Raw genomic sequence first — 15,809 nt, forward strand, 5'->3', positions numbered from 1 at the left:
TTCTCATTGGTTCTAGCCTCATTCTCTACGATCTACATTTAGTTTTAGTTTCTACAGCGTGTCACAGCAGGCAGAGGTAGTTTAAACTAACAACAGAAGAAAATCATCAGGTTCTTATATAAAATCACTCTTTGTAAAATATGGCTCAGAAATCACATGTATGGCTCATTATTAAACATGTTTCTCTACCTTCAGCTGAAAACACCTCTCAAGTTCTAGAAACATTTTCTCATCATTCAACTACCAACGAAAATAATCAGGAAAAGTCAATAAAACGGGAAGATAATTATAATATTATTAGCAATAATAAAAAATTAAAATGGTCTTCTTCACAGGTTTTCATTTTGGCAGAATTTCCTCTTCACCACCAAATGGCAGCGACGGAAACATCAGAACTGAAAGAAGAAAGTTCTAGAAAAAGAACAAAATCATCAACAACTTTATAAAACGTTTTGTTTGTTCTGCTTTTACATTTTAAATCACTCTGCTCATTCCAGAGCAGAGAGGAAGGCAGCGAGGAGCTCTGCCTGACAGGGACTTTTGACCCTTGACCCTGAGGACAGCAGGACTTAGAGACTTGACAAGATACGTCACCTGCTGAGACTCAGACTACAACTGACTCGTCAGGACGTGACGAGATGAGTCTCATCGAGTCTCACTCAAGTGACTCGACATGACTCGAGGAGAATCAGTGAGACTCTCACGAGGAGACTCCTCAAGTCAGACCAGAACAGACCAGAACACAAGGGACCAATGAGATCTAACTGAGACTCAGAGAGTCCACGTAAGACTGAACGTGACTCCACTAAACTTGATGTGACAAGTGTCTGTGCGACTCATCAATGTTCTGGTAACAAAGTCTGAACTTAGATGATGGAAGTAAAATTAGTTTCTATGCTGAAATCCACCTGAGACCTGAGACAGCTGAAGTCTGGATTTAAAACAAATGTCTCATTTCCACCAACAGCTTCTTGTCTTTCTGTCTCAGTCCTGCAGATCAGCTGAACTCTCTTTAGCTCAGGGGGACAAAATATCAAAATGCTTCAACAGGAAACATCTAAAAGACTTGAGGTCCTCAGAGTCTTCAGGGTCTTCAGGGTCTCGTGGTCTTCTGGTCTCGGGGTCAGTGTCAGGAGCAGAGACAGAAGCTGTAAAGACATTCAACCACAAACTGAACATAGACTCTGTTGCTCTGAAGGACTGAGGTCCTTTATCAGAGGAAAAAAACATTTTGGTCAAAGTGTTCACATCATTTACTTATTTGGTTTATGAGTCGTTGTTATGACTCATTATTACAAAGTATGAAAATATATCTTCATTCTCCTGTTTCCCAGAGTCCATCTTAAATATAAAATGCTTCTTTTGGTTGTGTTTCTTCTTCACCTGTGGGACAGGAGGTGAGAACAGAAACTGGCAAAACTAGTTTAGTCTTTGGACGTGGTTCAGCTTGTTTCTAAAGAACATTGTAAGAATCAGAGGTCAATTCAAACATGGCTGACGAGGCTGCAGACACCTGCAGGCAGGTGACAGGAGTCTCAATCAAAAGTCTCATTAAAACAGACAGAAAAAGGTGGAGGCGTCAGAGTCGAGACTTTGCTGCTCCACCTGTGTCAACTCAACTCATAGTTTTTTCAGGTGGAGGTGAAATGTCTGTAGAGGAGGAGGTGTCGCCATGACGACCAGCAGAGATGCACAGACCTCTGTCAGTTAGCTTCAGATGTTCAAACATCTCCAGTGAGCTTCAGGACCCAGACTATCACGACAACAGGTTCCTGGACTGAAGTTAAGGCTAGTTCCTCTGATGTGGAGGTTGGAAACTTGGGACATTGTTGGACCCTACAAACCTCAGGTTTGAACTTTTTGGACTTTTTTGGACTTTAAAAGTACAACATGACCAAGACTAAATCAGACCTGGTTGGCCTGCAGGTTGGTTTGCTGTGGAGGATAAAGGCCCTTGAAGCAGCACTAGAGGAAGCTGTTGGAGTCAGACAGGAAGTGTCAAGATGAGTCACAGAGCTGAGAGCTTCTCTCTGAGGAGGACCAGGTGGACGGGGGTGTAACATTCAGAGTTCGGGGTGTCTTGGTGACGGTCGGGTACAGCACATCTTGGTACAAAAAAGGTAGAGAATGGCAAAGTGGCCCTGGAGGAGCCTTTTGGTTTGAGGTAGGTTAGCTTGACCAGCAGCAAGAGGCTAACAGGCGCCTGTGGTCCAGGCATTTGGTGTCGAGCCTGGGGTAGCTGTCTTTGGAGGTACAGGGTTAGGTGGAGGAGTTGAGGGAGGGAAGGAGAGAGGGGGAGAACAACCAGCTGACTGTCAACTTCCTCTTCCTCCTGACCTGAGGTGAACTCTGAGACAAACAAACTCTAAATGGCAGACGCCTGCTGACCAGAGGAACTATACATCCCTTTGGCTCTGACCCTCAGAGGACCATCACACCTGAGCAGGTGGGTCCTCTGAGGACCTGGTCTCTGGTCAGACCGGCAGAAGGCCTCATGGTCTCAGGAAACTCGGCACCAACGGTGACAAACTCAAAATGAACCAAACTGAAGAAAAAGGTTTTGGTTTCAACAGCAACCATCCAGGACGCCATGATGGCAACACCAGGATCTGATACCACACAGAAACCAGCCACAGTCATGTGACCGGCAGCTATGATCCAATCAGGACTCAACTTTGGTTTCAATCTAAACATGAAATCATCATGAATTGAGTCAAAGCAGACTGACACCTGGACTGGTCCCTGTGGTATCAGACGCTCTGGAGGTTCCTCATCATCATCATCTTCATCATCTCATTCATCTCATCTCACTCATTCATAAAGGCTGAGGTGGTTGTAAGGCTGTCAGGAGGAGAGGAGGTGACCTCAGGCTGGAGGAGGAGGAGGAGGAGGAGGAGGAGGAGGAGGAGTAAGGTGGGGTAGTAGCAGTGGGTGTTTATCCAGTGCCTGTGCCGAGCTGGACAGGTGGAGCTGGTTCAACCATGACCATCACTGGAGGAGGGGTGGAGTCACATCTCTGTGGGTGGAGCAGACAGGTGTTAGATAAGAAGCTGTGAGGATCACTGATGACTGACACCTGATCAAACTGTAGTTAAACCAGGATGGAGACAGAGCCAAACAGCATGAGTCCATTAATGATTAAACCAGGTTCATCAGGCTACAGGAGCCTGTGAGGTCCACACGTGAACCTTCCTCTAGAAGTGTGCTGCTCTGAGGCTGAACCATCAGAAAACAGTTGTTACAGTCTGTTAAATAACAGGTAAACAACACCTGTATCCGTGGCAACAGTGCACATCAGCGCTGTAGACAGGTGGAGTGACCAGATGTGGTGAAGACTAATGAGGCTAAAGTTCACTGGTCAAACTCCAGCAGGTTAAAATAAAGAAGATAAAGTTTAACAGCAGCAGGAGTAATGTAGGTGGTGTTGTTGCAGCAACAGTGTGGTTGCCATGGATACCAGAACTAATGAAAGCAGGTGATGGGTCATAATGAAAAGAGGTTAGAATCAACTGTGACTTTAACACCTCAGAGAGAGAGAGAGAGAGAGTGAGAGTGTGTGTGTGTGTGTGTGTGTGTGTGCGTGCGTGTGTGTGTGTGTGTGTTTGTTTGTTTGTTTGTTTGTGTGTACCTGGCTGAGCTCGATGGTCTCAGGTGTGTGACCTTTAGGACCTCTGACACCATTCAGGGTGGGCGGAGCCTCCCAGCTCACTGCCTTCCTGCAGAACAAACTGAACACAGAACAGAGTGAGAACGATGACGATGATGATGATGACAATGATGGCGATGATGGTGATGATGATGGTCTTTACCTGCGCCTGTATCCCAGTAGGATGAAGAGCAGGCAGCAGAGGATGCAGGCGAGGCCGCTGTGGACGCCAACCAGCAGAGTCGACATGGAAGCGTCAGTGTGGCCACAGTTACAGCTCGGACCAGCTGAGAGACACAGACACCACATCAGACTGGTTCCACTGGTTTCAGTGGAGGGTTCAGGGGTCAGAGGTCAGAGCTCCTACCTGCTGCAGTGTTTCCTCCCTCTGCCAGAGACACCAGGCGGCGGTTGGAAGGACTGTCTCCATTCCCGTTGAACGCCATCAGTTGGATCTCATAGACGGCTGCTGGTTCTGCAGGAAGGAAACAGAGTCAGTCTGAAACGCCACGCTCTTATTCTGAAAGACTTTACAGGAACACCTCAGTTCCTGTCAATACATTAACATGTAATAACTGGTTTATAATGACCTGTAACACTGCTCAGTGTTTATTTTACAACAAGGTTTAGCCTAGCTTAGCACAAAGACTGGAGGCAGGGAAAAGTGTTAGCCTAGCTTAGCACAAAGACTGGAAGCAGGAGAGTGTTCTCATTAAAATGTTGTACTGTCCCTTTAACTGCACTGACCCAGGTGAGAGATAGTGTGGGTGTTGATGTGTCCTGGGAAAGTCTCCTGCCCCTGGATGTCTGGGTTTGAAACCCCACGGTACTCCAGTCTAAAGCCCTCCAGCTTCCCCGGCTTACTGGGCAGCTCCCAGTAAACCTGCATGGCCGTCTGGTTCAGGACTTTAGTGAAGAAACTGGGAGAACTGGGAACTGTGGGACGGAGACAGACTGCAAGTTTATCAGGTTTTCTGCTACATCTGTTCAACACAACTCAACACAAAACAGACACACAACACAGTTTTACTTTTAAACCACGTTTCCAACAGTGTTTTCACTGAGTCGTCGATTTTCAACCAAATTTAAACTTTTACTTTGAAGCCTTTTAAATATGGACAGATGTGTTTTATAAAAAACATCTTTCAGTGAATGAAGTCTGGTCTCCAGGTGACGCACCTCCTCCCAGTGTGGTGGCGGTGATGGTGTCAGACTGCTGGCTGCCTCCCAGAGCAGAGTAGGCCTTCAGGTAGACGGAGTATGTGGTGGCTGCTTCCAGGTTGTTGAACTCATGTCTGAAGGTGGTTTTACTGACAGCCTCCTGCAGCTCTGCACTGTCTGGCTCTGAGGACACATGGGTCACAGGTCAGAGGTTAAAGGTCACAGTCCTGGTTGTATTTTATTGGTCAGTGCAGTTACCTGCTGTATAAAGTAGATTCAGACCCAACGTAACTCTGATGGAATAAATCTGTTTAATCTCATCTCATGTAGAATCTCCAGTCTCATCAGGTCTCATCAGGTCTTCACTTATTTCATTCTATAATATATAATAATAATTGTATATAACAATTTCATTTTGTCTTGTTTATCTTTTCTTCACTAATCTCATGTTGTTTCCACTATTCTTACCCTGTCCCATCTCCTCTGATATAATCTGATCTCCTCTCATCTGTGTTCATCTCATTTCATTTCATTTTCTCATGATGAAAGCAAATTTTGTTTTTCTTGTTGTATTTTCTTTTGTCTAATCCTGTCTGTTCTGTGAAAGTCTGGTCTGTGTTTCTCAGACTGTCTGAGAGTGAGCTCAGAGTCTGGTAGACAGATGTAAATTCAAACATTATTATTTCAATCAGTTGTTGTTGCTTCACTAAAACCAACTGTTTTCTGACTCTGTCTCCTCACTAAGCTACAACAGTTTATGTTTTATGATTTACATCAGAAGGACATGAGATGTGGATGAAGCTAACAGTTAGCCTGCTAACAGCTAACCTGCTAACAGTTAGCCTGCTCTGGGACTGAGCTAAATTTCCCTAGTTAACAGTCTGTTAACTATAAAACACTGACAACAGACAAGATCACAGAGCAGTGGCTGAAGACCTGGATGAAGACCTGGGTTAAAACCTGGATTAGGACCTGGACAGTTAAAAGTGTGAGGATGGAGGGATGAGGGTTAGGGTTGGTCCACATGAATAACAGCACTTGTTTTCCTGCAGCGTGTGAGGCACAATGATTAAAACCAATGTTCTGAGCAGCGAGACCCCCGGTTCGATTCCCGTCCTACTGGATTCTTTGCTGCATGTTATTCTCCTACTTTCATCCCCATGTTTCTGCCTCTCTTCACTGTGCAGTCCAATAACGACACCAAAATGCAGAGAAAAGATAAATCAGTGCTAGTGAAGCTGTGGCCCTGTTGGTCTTGGGGGTGTTTGGGGACTTAGGTGGTCCTGGTCTGACAGTTTGAAGAACACTGGTCTAATCTCAGGTTCTCACCCCCCAGTCGTCGTATGTGCAGCACATATCCAATAATCTGCTGGCTGATGTGTTCTGTCGGCTGTTCCCACATCAGCTGCAGGCTGCTGGAGCTGAGGGCTGAGGCCCGGAGGCCAGTGGGGGCCTCCGGCAGCTCGGGCCCCTGGCTGATGGCGAGACGAGCGCTGGCCTGGTTTGTGCCAGCGCTGTTTTCAGCAATGCACTGATAGATGGCCTCATCCTCAGGTGTGATCCGGGTGATGGCGAGTGTCCTGCAGGGGGAGACAGTGTACAGGAGGTCAGGTGGAGCAGCAGACACACACACTAATGTTCATCATCATCATCATCATCATCCTTTATCAATAACTGAGACTGCATTTATTCAATAATCCAGGGTTCATGTTAAAGTGAAACAATAATAATTATAAAAGTGACACTGAAGGACACTTTACAGGGAAAACATCCATAAACAAGATAAAACAATATGTGAATGAATGAAAATAAAAATGTATCTATGCACACACACACTCACACACACACACACACACACACACACACAATCACACACACACACACACACACACACACTCACACATAGATACTCATATATATCACAAATATAGACCCTAATCATGTCAGTTAATCAGCACCTGCACAGGTGAGTATCAGGTAATCACGTCATCCACAGCTTGGTTAAAGGCCCTTATGGCCAGTTTACCCAAATTAATATCAGCATTTTATAAGTCAAATTAACATCATTCAAAATTAAACTTAAAATCCTGAATCCTACAGATTTACATTTTTTATCATCCTCAGCTCTGTTTAAACCCATGTTTTTGGGTGTAAATAATTGAAAGGGACAAAAATATTTTCAATCTATCCTCTACTGAGCAGAACGGTATCCATGGCAACTGCTAACCAGCCACTGCACTGTCATGAAATGGGATGTTTGTCCACATCAAAGTACGTCCACCATAGTGTTTTGCTCAGGTTCTTACAGTTTTTTGCAATCGCTTACGCACTTTGGCTCATTGTGTCAAAACTCCACACACAAGCCAAATGAGACAGAGAACTTGGAGCTAAACATCTCACTTCTATGTCAGAATGAAACTCCGCTATCAAACCTCACAATCCTTTTCCAAAGGGGCATATTTATAACAAAACCTTACACACATGCACCATGTGAATCACTCTTTCAAAGCAGCACAAACACACTGATGAACTTAGCACAAAATACAGCTGTCTTTGTATAGCTTTTCAATGTTGCCATACACAGCAGAAAAATAGAAAACATTCAGAAAACAGCTGATTCTACAGAACAGTATAATTTACAGGCTGCAGCTGCATCAGAGTCCAGGACTCTGTCACAGAAAACGCTAAATGAAATGTGAATATGGTGAAAGTAACTCCAGTTTAAAAAACACAGGCTTACAATATCTACATTTTCACACAAGGATGGGGCTGCTGGTGGGTTGTGTCAGATATGCAGATGCCCCCACAGACACCACCCCCAGAATGGGGGAATTAGTGCCTTGGTCACATGCTGCATTGTCTGAATGTATGTAATGGCAACACCTACTGCCGTTACTCTACAGTACAGTGATACTTGCACATATTCATAGTGAAAGTCTTTGACTCAAACACTGTTCCTCTTTACTGGAACCTGTACAACTGCTTCTTCCTCAGCTGGAGTTGATGCAAGGTGTGGCAGAGAGTTGATACACTGAAAGTACAGTTTAGTAGAAAGTTGAAAACCTGTTCTCCAGTCTAGATGTCTGGCTATCGTGTTGTGACTGAGGTTGGGCTGAACATTGTCAGGCCATGATTTATGACGTGGTCCACCACAGTGGCCCTAATTTCATCGGAAATATGCCTCCGTTTTCTGCCTTGTCTTACTCCTCTCTGTCTTTGTCCTCCTCGGCCTCTGCCTCTTGCTGCGTCCATGCATACAAACAAAAAGGTGAGCTCATCTGAGGTCTATTTGTAGTGCTAAGGCTCTGACTGATTGGTGTTCAGTTTAAGTGTTTTCAAGTCTGCATGTGTTTTGTCAATTTCCAGATGTGTTATGCATTGTGAATAAAAGTGTTCTCCTAATAAATACAAGAGTTTTCATTCATGAACAAAGTGTCTAATGTAAGAAAATGTGTGTACTGTTTTGCAAAGGTGGTGCAAATGCAATGCAGACAAAGTGCAAAGTAAAAAATTTGTTTGTACTTTTGGTGCCTTTGTTTTGTTTTCATGCTTTTGTCTAAGCATTCATTTTTAGTGTGTTAGCAGTCAGGAGAAACTGTATTATGAGTGTCTGACAACTTTATGGAGAAGAGACAGAAACAGATCATTCCAAGGCACCAGACTCCATTCACAAAAACAGTCATTTTACCACAGGACACAGGAGTCAATTGCTGCCTTCATCGATCAGTGTGTTTGAGTTATTGTGCGTTTGTGTTATTGTGTGACTTTCAGTGATGAAGAAACATTCAGGTCAGGTCAGGTTACTAAAGTAAAAGAACCAGGTTCAGAAATCCTGTTTTCCTTTAAGTTCTTACGTGTTTCCGTTGGTGAGTTTGACGTTGCCGCTGGGTGTCAGCAGTTTGCCGTTTTTCAGCCAAATGAGATGAGGCTCAGGGACGCCGGAGGCCGTACAGCTGAAGACAGCGCTGCCCCCTGCTGGTCTGGAAACAGACTGAGGCCACTGCACAAACTCTGGAGGAGCTGCACAAACACAGAGTTTTAATATACAGGTCAGTATTGTGATGTTCATCGTCTCTGCTGTGATCGAGAACAAGACAAACACATCAGAAAACACACCAAAAAATCAGTTTGTTGTTTTGTTGTGACAGTTTTCAAACGTTATTCCCTCAGTTTGACCTCTGACCTCTGGGAGGCACTCCAGCTCATATCTGACAGACACAAATCCTTCACCAAGACCTTAATCCACAGAGCTCCAATGAAAACTGGGCATAAACAGATGTTGAACAGATGTATGTGTGCTAATGTCAACAGTTAATGTTGTTGTTGGTAGAAGCTGCAGTGTTAACTGTAGTTCTACCAGCAGAGGCTTGCTCACACACACACACACACACACACATCATATAAAACTCCATTTAAACTGATTTTAAGGCTGAATCTCATCCTACATTTATTATCTCATCTGCACATGTATGTTATATGTTATGTGTTATCTGTTTACATATTTATATATTAACATGTTTTATATGTTTATATATATATGTCTACATATTTCATACATATCTATGTTTACATGTTTTATGTTTACATGTTCTGAATTTAGTAAATAAAGTACTTTATCTATCTATCTATATATCTATGTTTACATGTTTTATATATTTATATGTTTATTTGTTTGTGTTTACATGTGTTATACATCTGTTTACATATCTATATGTTTACATGTTGTATACATCTATGTTTACATATTTATAAATCTATGTTGACATGAACTAAAGTAGAAAAACAGACTAAAAGCTACTTGTGAAAACTCAAACATGTGAACTTGAACTTGTCTTTGTGTCTGAACTTCACCTTGACCTCTGACCCTCCTGCATCCCCTGCCCGTCCTCCATCAGATAGACAGGTGTTGTCTTGCCTCCACCCAGTTCATCTCCATGGCTACAGAGAGACCACATATACACTTGTGTCTCTGTCACCTCAAATAACACCCCAAAGCTCCACCCCCTGCTCCTCTAAATGTTAAAGGGGGTGGGAGGGTCAGAGGTCAGAGGGGTAGAGAGAGAGTGAGGAGGGGGTGAATGGGAGCCATTTATCATTTGCGGGGGGGGTTCATTGAGAGAGAAATAAAGTTGATTTGTGAAGAGAGACGACCTTTCACCTTTCACACTCTGTGACATCAGCTACTTCAACACATCGAGAGCAAAACACACACACACACTCACACACACACACACACACACACACACACACTCACTAAGACACACACACACACTCACACACACGCGCACACATGCACACACACACACATACTTGTACTTCTATCTTTGTGAGGACACTCAGTGACATAATGCATTCCCTAGCCCCTTACCCTAACCTTAACCATCACACCTGAGAGCCTAACCCTGACCCTGACCCTAACCTTAACCTAAACCTAATTCTAACCATAACTCTAAAACCAAGTCTTAACCCTCAACATGTGATGTGAAGGTGTCTCAAAAAGTGAGGACCGGCCAAAATGTCCTCACTTTCCCAAAATGTCCTCACTCTGTTAGTAAAATACTTTTTTTGTTCCTTACTGTGTAGTACAAGTACAAGTACAAGTACACACACACACACACACACACACACACACACACACACACACAATCACTAAGACACACTCACACAGACAGACACACACACACAGTCTTCACAGCCTCAGACTCTGCTTCAGATTTTAGTTCATCTAACATGTGAAGTTTCCAGTGAATGAGTAAAGATATTTAGATTAAACTGACTCTGGATACGAGTGTCGGTGTTTTCACAGTTTTCAGATCTATAAAAATCTCCATGTGGATCTGTGTGAACCGGTTCTCACCATCACATAATCAAACTAAGTTTTTTTTTTCTTTAAACTTTATATTTAAATTAAACGTCTCCTGATCTCATTGTTACCATCACCAGTGTGTGTCTGTCGTGTTGTGTTGCATTTGTGTCAGTCTGTGTGACAGACGGAGTCTCAGTCTGAATAAAGTCCTCATTGTGAAGTGGGTCTCTTCACATGCTAATCCATATTCTAATGAAGCTCTGAGTCTGGGACTCACACACACAATGAGCCTGTGTGACCTCTGACCTCTGACCCTTCCCCAAACACTGAGCTGCAGCTTGAGCAAGCATGATGAAACAAACACACCAAGAGTTAAGCAGCCAATCAATTAATCAGAACTGAAGTGATTGAATCCTGATAGTTTATCAATGAAACATCTTCTGCTCTGTCAGCTCCTCCTGAACAACGTGATCCGAGTCTGGGTCCTGGTCCTGGACCCTCAGGATAGAGAAGAACCTGAACCAGAGGAGGAGAAGAAGGAGGAGGAGGAGGAGGAGGAGGAGGAAGGTCCTCATGTTTCACTCTTCTGTGGTTTTAGTCTGAGAACAGGAAGCCTGAGAATAAACCTGAACACGAGCAGACAATTCTCCTGATCGTGGTCTACACCATCTCTCCTCCTCCTCCTCATCATCATCTCTGTATGTATCCCTCCCTCCTGCCTCCTGTGATGGAGTTCAGAGGTCAGAGTTGATTCTCTGCTGCTGATTTGTCTGAGCTGAACCATGACAATCATGTTGTCTGCAGGTTTTTCTTGTTTCTGAAGGTTCTCAAGGTTCCTAAGGGTTCTCCAGTGTTTGTAGATGTGTTCAAAGGTTCCAAAATATTCCTCAACATCTTCCTAAAGATTTATAAATGTTCCTAAATGTTCCTATAGGTTCAGAAACATCAGTATTTGATGTGATGTTCCAAATGAATGTAAAAGTTCTAAAGGTTCTTGGTTCCCAGGAAAATAATATAAAAGCAAAAGAGTCAGATGACAGATTCACAAGCTTGTTGTTGTTTTTGTTGTTGTTGCAGCTGTGTGCAGTTTTCTTTGTTCCTCTGTCCAACCCCCGCCCCCCTCAACCTCACACACACAGACGTAATTTTCAGAGGGAGTCAGAGGTCACAGGTCAGATGTGAAGAGTCAGACAGCAGCAAACTGAGCTGAACATGACATTCATGAGCACACACACACACACACACACACACACAAATGACACTCGATGAGTTAAAGTTCAGCAGTAAACAGTCTGAAAACAGAGACACAGTGAGGTCCTCAGACGTGGTGGACTGAGTCTGTCTGTGTTGATAATTCATTCATTTTTACCAGCAGATCCAGTGGTTGTACCAACAGGACCACACACACACACACACACACACACACACAGGTGTGTAACATGTAGTTGTTTTATTTTGTCCTGAACCAGGATCTGATCACCACAGTAACTGATGCTGAACTCCTATCTGCTCCTGATCAGGTTAACTTCAGAGATTCAGATCAAACTACTGACCAATCAGGTACCTGGAAAACCTGAGTCATCCATCTCTACAGGCTGCTGACAGGGACAAAAGAGTTTAGAATAAAGTCTAATAATAAAGATCAGCAGATGTTTGTATGGATCAGTGGATGTTCTGCTGTTGGAGTCTCTCCATGTGTCCACTCTGGTTTTAAAACAGCTTCTAACAAACAGAGGAGAGTTTATCACTGAATAACTCCATCAGAACTATTAGAGCTTCATCTGAACTGAACACAGATTCTTTCATCCACAGGATCCTGACAGTGATGAAGCTGTGACTCTCCTCTTCATCACTGCAGGTCAGAATAACAGGAGGAGACTCTGTGAGCAGAACTGGAGATAAAAACTAAACCTATGATGTCTCTGATCAGATCAATGATCCACACACTGATCAATACTTCATCATTAGAAATGAACATTTCAGTCTCAGTCTGATGTCACTTTACCTGTTTCGTCTTCATAACATGTTCACATCATCATCATCATCATCATCATCAGACAGAAGAAGAAAAAACACTCAGTGAGAAACTTAATGTTCTTATTTACAGTTTATCCTCAGTCTGACTTTAATCATTAGAAATCATGTCTACTGTTTCTTTTATTCTAGTTGTGTGACATCACTTTATGATGTCACTGTCAACAAACTCACTCGCAGGTGTTACAGTTTCTCCTCAGATCACATTAATACTTTATTCATGGTTCTGATGATGATGTTTATAATGAAAAAAATCTTCCTCTTTCACACGAACACACTTGTACCTGGACAGGTGAACCAGGGTTAACTGAACCAGGTGATCAGGATGAACAGTGTTAGGTTCAGTTAAACCAGATAAGGAAAAGTTATCCTGGGTTTGTTGAACCTGTTTTGTAGTCCAGGTCTCAGGTGGTTTCAGCAGAGCTCTGCCCACAGGCAAGTGTTGTGTTTTGTTGTTGTTGTGTTGTTGTTGTGCGTCAGTGTGGGTCACCTTGTACCACCAGTCGTCCCAGTGCGGTTCTCCTGGACCTGCTTCCTGGTCTGTTTGCTGAACACACATAAACTCCTGAATGCTGCAGAGTCGCATCAGAGATCATAAGGTTTCCTGTTCCCAAAACCTGGATCCCCTCCACCCCGATGGACCGCCCATCTGACAAACACAGACACACAGGTGGTTAGACAGGTGCTCAGGACAGGTGATGGGGACAGGTGGTCTTGGTGGCTACTCAGATCAGGATCAGACAGGTGTTCATATGCAGGAGGGTGGAGTTTTATGGTGGAGTCATTACCGAGGCGACTCCAGGACACGATGGGGCGAGGGTTTCCTGTGGCAATGCACTCCAAGATGGCGGTCTGGTGGATGTTGATAGTGAGGTTCTGAGGACCAGACAGGATGGTGGGCTCCTGGTAGATCCTAGATCCTGCAACTGGACCCAGAGAAACCAGAAAACATCAACAACACTGAGACAAAGAGACCTGAAGGGTCCTTAAAAACTGAAGCGCTGCAGGTCTCGCTCTGCCCTGAGTGTGGTCTGTCAGGTTACGTCTCTCTCTCTCTCTCTCTCTCTCTCTCTCTCTCGCACTCTGTCTCTCTCTCTGCCCTGAGTGGAGTCTTACCGGTGACAGACAGCTGGGCCTCGTGGCTGTATCGAGTGTTGGCAATATTTGAAGCAACGCAGCGGAACAAACCGCCGTCTGTTCGCCGAACACCAGTGATCTGCAGGACGCCATTAGGAAGCAGAGTGTACCTGAATGACACAAAGACACGTGTTAATTTATTTGAGGACACTTTAAAGTCAGGGTCTATTTACTAGTTATTCCAGAGCTTTAAAACTTGACCTTGAGTTATTAAAAACATACCTGGGGTCCTCTGTGCTCAGAGGCTGCCGGTCTCTCTGCCAGGTGATGTTGGCCTCTGGGATACCATTTACCTGACAGGTGAGTCTGGCCACGCCCCCTTCATCAACAGCAACAGACTCTGGGTGTGATAGGAATTTAGGAAGGGCTGGGGGTGGGGGTGGGGGGGTGGGGGGGGTGGGGGGGGTGGTGATGATACATGATGCTCTACTCTCATGTTTGTGTGTGTTTGTGTGCAGCAGTTTGTGGACACTCACAGGCGAGCTGGACTCGGGCCTTGCGGCTGATCAACATGCCGTAGTGGTTCTGGGCAGCGCAATCGTACTCTCCTGTGTCCGTCTCGTTACTTTCTCTTCTCTTGGAGAAGGTTTTAATGAGCAATGTGCCGTTACCAAGCACCGTTGCCCTGACGCCGGTCACCACGGGAATGCCGTTCCGTCTCCATGTGATGGAAATAGGCCCCTCCCCTTCCACCTGACAGTCCAGCATCAAGGGACGGTCCCTCACCGCAATGACGTCACTGGGCTCTTTGAGGAAAGCCAGCTCTGAGGCTCCGCCCACACCTGACAGGAGGAGAACAGTGAGAGAGGAGCAGTTTGAGGTGTGAAGGTTCAGGAAGAGCTTCACTAAAAGGCTGAGTCCAAACTCCTGACTGATCTTTTATTATTGATCAAATATAAGATAAAACACTTGATCAGTCATGAAAGCTGTGTGTGTTTCATTAAAGGAGCTGGAGCAGATCCAGAGAAGAACCTGAGGTCTGTTAAAATGTGAAAATGTGGAAAATATGTCTGAGAAAAAGAAAAAGGAAATACTCACAGAGAGGATGATGAGGATGAGGACGAGGATGGTGATGATGATGATGAGGACAGTGAGGATGATGATGATGATGATGAGGACGGTGAGGATGATGATGATGATGATGATGATGATGATGAGGACAGTGAGGATGGTGATGATGATGATGATGAGGAAGATGAGGATGATGATGATGATGATGAGGATGGTGAGGATGATGATGATGATGATCATGATGAGGATGAGGACGAGAATGATGATGAGGATGATGATGATGAGGATGAAGACGAGGATGATGATGAGGATGATGATGATGAGAATGTAGAAGTTTCACTTCTTCACTGTTTCCTGTTAACTGAAATTAAACTTCAGAATTAAGTGTTTAAACTAACTGGTGACAAGTTTTGGACAAAAAAAAACCAAACTGTTTTTTAAATGTAGTTTGGTAGAAGAGAAGCAGTTTTCAGTCTGATCAGTGTGGAGCTGACTGACGGCTCCCCCCCCCACCCCCACCCCCCACCCCACACACACGCACACACACACACACACACACACACACACACACACACACACGTCTGTTTGCAGACTCTTTCAGTCTGAGTGTGTGTGTGTGTGTGTGTGTGTGTGCGTGTGTGCGTGTGTGTGGTGGGGGCTGCAGGTGACCTCTGACCTCTGAGAGTCTGTGTCTCCACAGGACTGACATGACATGATTATTTCTCATGAAAATGTCTTTAATAAAATATAATATTTAAACTTGAGAGATGAAGATCAGGTGTGAGGAGATACACGCACACACACACACACACACACACACACACACACACACACAGCAGTCATATGAACTGAGACACACAGGAAGTTGTAGGCAGATTTAAAATATCAAATGAAAATGAACTTCACCTGCCAGAGCTCATGATGAAACAGCACACCTGTGATTTGTCATGCACATGGGACACATGGGAAATGTAGTTCACAAATACACAGGAGCTCCAGAGATACAACAGACCA

At 44.3% G+C, this 15,809-nt stretch overlaps 1 protein-coding gene across 1 annotated transcript; it reads right to left on the reverse strand.

Moving 5' to 3' along the window:
* Positions 1 to 136: 136 nt before the first annotated feature.
* On the reverse strand, positions 137 to 14,954 carry LOC139612793 (immunoglobulin superfamily DCC subclass member 3-like). Its single transcript, XM_071468795.1, has 14 exons — positions 14,823 to 14,954; positions 14,261 to 14,566; positions 14,007 to 14,151; positions 13,764 to 13,894; positions 13,436 to 13,573; positions 13,138 to 13,296; positions 8,662 to 8,827; positions 6,137 to 6,387; positions 4,826 to 4,990; positions 4,394 to 4,582; positions 4,014 to 4,121; positions 3,810 to 3,933; positions 3,629 to 3,728; positions 137 to 3,016 (listed from the first exon to the last, which is right to left on the reverse strand). The coding sequence occupies exons 2-14, from the start codon at positions 14,490 to 14,492 to the stop codon at positions 2,936 to 2,938; spliced, it is 1,989 nt and encodes a 662-aa protein (XP_071324896.1). The 5' UTR covers positions 14,493 to 14,566; positions 14,823 to 14,954; the 3' UTR covers positions 137 to 2,935.
* Between the last annotated feature and the right edge of the window lie 855 nt (positions 14,955 to 15,809).

The sequence above is a fragment of the Trachinotus anak genome, unplaced genomic scaffold (genome assembly GCF_046630095.1).
Source record: "Trachinotus anak isolate AG129_WGS33_773 ecotype Australia unplaced genomic scaffold, CSIRO_AGI_Tana_v1 ptg000032l, whole genome shotgun sequence".
Classification (NCBI taxonomy): domain Eukaryota; kingdom Metazoa; phylum Chordata; class Actinopteri; order Carangiformes; family Carangidae; genus Trachinotus; species Trachinotus anak.

Bases quoted from the DNA above. Each gene is read 5' to 3' on its own strand.
- LOC139612793 (XM_071468795.1), bottom strand. From the start codon at position 14,492: ATGCTGGACTGTCAGGTGGAAGGGGAGGGGCCTATTTCCATCACATGG. The intron at 14,152-14,260 runs GTGAGTGTCCAC...CCCCACCCCCAG, and splicing joins GGCCCGAGTCCAGCTCGCCT to CCCTTCCTAAATTCCTATCA. The intron at 4,583-4,825 runs GTGCGTCACCTG...TCCGTCCCACAG, and splicing joins CGCCACCACACTGGGAGGAG to TTCCCAGTTCTCCCAGTTTC.